The sequence below is a fragment of the Sus scrofa genome, chromosome 7 (genome assembly GCF_054392235.1).
Source record: "Sus scrofa isolate SSC_HxYL_T2T_F1_AM1 chromosome 7, Sscrofa_HxYL_maternal_Yorkshire_Landrace_v2.0, whole genome shotgun sequence".
Lineage (NCBI taxonomy): Eukaryota > Metazoa > Chordata > Mammalia > Artiodactyla > Suidae > Sus > Sus scrofa.
In genome coordinates, this window is record NC_139389.1 from 90,361,180 (window position 1) to 90,362,862 (window position 1,683).

At 38.9% G+C, this 1,683-nt stretch overlaps 1 protein-coding gene across 1 annotated transcript; it reads left to right on the forward strand.

Moving 5' to 3' along the window:
- Positions 1 to 220: 220 nt before the first annotated feature.
- On the forward strand, positions 221 to 1,150 carry LOC100157508 (olfactory receptor 4K13). The gene has a single exon (XM_021082382.2). It carries the CDS (start codon positions 224 to 226, stop codon positions 1,148 to 1,150), a length of 927 nt encoding a protein of 308 aa, XP_020938041.1. The 5' UTR covers positions 221 to 223.
- The last annotated feature ends 533 nt before the right edge of the window (positions 1,151 to 1,683 follow it).

Genomic DNA, 1,683 nt, shown 5'->3' on the forward strand with positions numbered 1-1,683 from the left:
CTGAATTCTACTGTTTTGTATAATTCTCTGGGCCATTCAGGAAATCATTGACCAACAAAATTTCCCAAAAGTAGAGGGTGCTTGTAAGTCCAATATCCTGTCTGAATAGCAAAAGTGGACATGAACACAAACAAGCCTTTCTGTAAAAACAATTTTCTTCCTCCTTATTCTCACTCATTTTGATTATTATGGAATTAAGTTAACATCATGGTAAGTTGACAACATGGTAAAGACAAACCATTCAGAGGTATCTGAATTCATTTTGTTGGGACTTTCCAAATCTCAGAATCTTCAGATTTTGTTCTTTCTGGGATTCTCTGTGGTCTATGTAGGGATTGTGTTAGGAAACCTCCTCATCTTGGTTACTGTAACTTTTGATTCACACCTTCACACACCAATGTATTTTCTGCTTATCAATCTCTCCTTTATTGATATGATCTTGGCTTCTTTTGCTACCCCTAAGATGATTGCAGATTTCCTCCGAGAACAGAAGACCATCTCTTGGTGGGGATGTTATTCTCAGATGTTCTTCATGCACCTCCTAGGCGGGAGTGAGATGATGTTGCTTGTAGCCATGGCAATAGACAGATATGTTGCCATATGCAAACCTCTCCATTACATGACTATCATGAGCCCACGAGTGCTCACTAGCCTATTGTTATCTTCCTATGCAGTTGGATTTGTGCACTCATCTAGTCAAATGGCTTTCATGTTGAAATTGCCCTTCTGTGGCCCCAATGTTGTGGACAGCTTTTTCTGTGACCTTCCCCTGGTCATCAAGCTTGCATGCAAAGACACCTACATGCTACAGCTACTGGTCATTGCTGACAGTGGCCTCCTGTCCCTAGTCTGCTTCCTCCTCTTGCTTGTCTCCTACACAGTAATTATTTACTCCGTTAGGCACCGCACTGCTAGTGGCTCCTCTAAGGCCTTCTCCACTCTCTCAGCTCACATCACAGTTGTGATTCTCTTCTTTGCCCCTTGTGTCTTTATCTACATATGGCCCTTCAGCAGATACTCTGTAGATAAAATTCTTTCTGTATTTTATACAATTTTCACACCTCTCTTAAATCCTATTATTTATACACTAAGGAATCAAGAGGTAAAAGCTGCTATTAAGAAGATAAGGAATGTATATATGTATGTGTAACTGGGTCACAAAATTGACAGAACACTGTAAACCAGCTATAATGGAAAAAATCATTATATAAAAAAATAAAATAGAGTAAGGAAGCCAGTGGAACCTAATCAAACTTACAAGCTTTTGCACAACAAAGGAAACCATCAAAAAAAAAAAAAACACCCAAAAAGACAACCCAAAAATGGAAGAAAATAGTTGCAATGATGCAACCTACAAGGGCTTAATCTCCAAAATATGCAAATAACTCATATAACTCAATAGCAAAAAAAACAAAAACCCGATTGAAAAATGGGCAGAGGACTTGAATAGATATTTCCAAAGAAGACATATGGATGGCCAACGGGCATGTGAAAAAATGTTCAACATCACTAATTGCTGGAGAAATGCAAACCAAAACCACTGTGAGATACCACCTCCCACCCATCAGAATGGCTACCATTAATAAGTCTACTAGTAACATATGCTGGAGAAGGTGTGGAGAAAAGGGAACCTTCCTACACTGTTGGTGGAAATGTAAATTGGTACAACCACTATGGAAAACA